This window comes from Phytophthora parasitica (genome assembly GCF_000247585.1).
Source record: "Phytophthora parasitica INRA-310 unplaced genomic scaffold supercont2.3, whole genome shotgun sequence".
NCBI classification, from domain to species: domain Eukaryota; phylum Oomycota; class Peronosporomycetes; order Peronosporales; family Peronosporaceae; genus Phytophthora; species Phytophthora nicotianae.
This window is the reverse complement of record NW_008648989.1, coordinates 1,054,312-1,055,277: the sequence shown is the minus strand read 5'-3', so window position 1 is coordinate 1,055,277 and position 966 is coordinate 1,054,312. Positions and strand designations below refer to the sequence as shown.

The window sequence follows — 966 nt, the reverse complement described above, 5'->3', positions numbered from 1 at the left end:
CCCAACACTCTCGCTCTCGCCATCCAAGGTCCGCTAGTGCTCTTGATGTTCCGTCTGATCACTCGTTCGCTAACTCGTGTTCGTTCTTTCATGTTTTAGGCCTCCGAGCGGCCGAAGTCGATCTTTCATCCCTCGGCCTTGACCAGGACACATTCCTCGCTCTCCAGCGATTCCAGCAAGAGGCCGGCGACCAAGAAGATCCATTCGTCCTTGCTGAAGCCTTGGCCAAGACTGCTCAACAAGTTCAGAACAGCACTTCCAAGCGTAGCCGCCATCGGAGTGATGATGGTAACTCCGAGGATTCATCTGAGGAGAAGACTCCGGTTCCATCTGGTCGAGTTAGTAGAGCAGGGTCGGTGGCTGCCGCTGGCGAAGAATCGGCTGTGGCTGCTTCGAGTCCGACTTCCAGTCGTCGAGGTCTCCACATGCCAAAGGCTTGGAAGAACAAGCCGAAGTCCAAGCGTCAGAAAACTGCTTCGCACTCGCCGGCATCCGCTCGTTCACGCTCCAGCCTAGCTTCTCACCGCTCGACGTCTCGGCCGCCTGCGCGTTCACCTTCGGCGGCCCACGTCAAATCGCCCGCGAGTCACCCGAGATCTCGTTCGCATTCTCTGTCCAGTCGTCCGGCCAAGTCTAAGTCTCCCGCATCTCCACCGTCCGGCCAAGTCTAAGTCTCCCGCATCTCCACCGTCCGCTCCTGCTACTCCTCCCAAGGCCGAGCCGTCGAAGGACGACCAACCTCCTGAGGTCGTGGACTTAGCGAAAGATGAGAGTGACGAGGACATGGAGAAGGAACCAACTGCGGTTCCTACGGAGCCCGAGGACACGGAGGTGACTCGCCCAGCTTCACCGACTCGTCCGGCAACTTCCCAGCGCAGTAACGTGGCTTCTCCCTCGTCTCGCGCTCCTTCGCCGCCGGCTGATGCTTCCCCACAAGCTCCTACCTCTTACGAGCTCGAAATGCAG

The 966-nt window shown here is 59.0% G+C and overlaps 1 protein-coding gene across 1 annotated transcript; it reads left to right on the top strand.

The window, feature by feature from the left end:
* Window positions 1-45: 45 nt before the first annotated feature.
* PPTG_01495 (hypothetical protein) lies at window positions 46-671 on the top strand (the record flags this gene model as incomplete). The annotated part of the gene is made up of 2 exons (XM_008894814.1): window positions 46-52; window positions 100-671. 2 exons carry the CDS (start codon window positions 46-48, stop codon window positions 669-671), a joined length of 579 nt encoding a protein of 192 aa, XP_008893062.1.
* Between the last annotated feature and the right edge of the window lie 295 nt (window positions 672-966).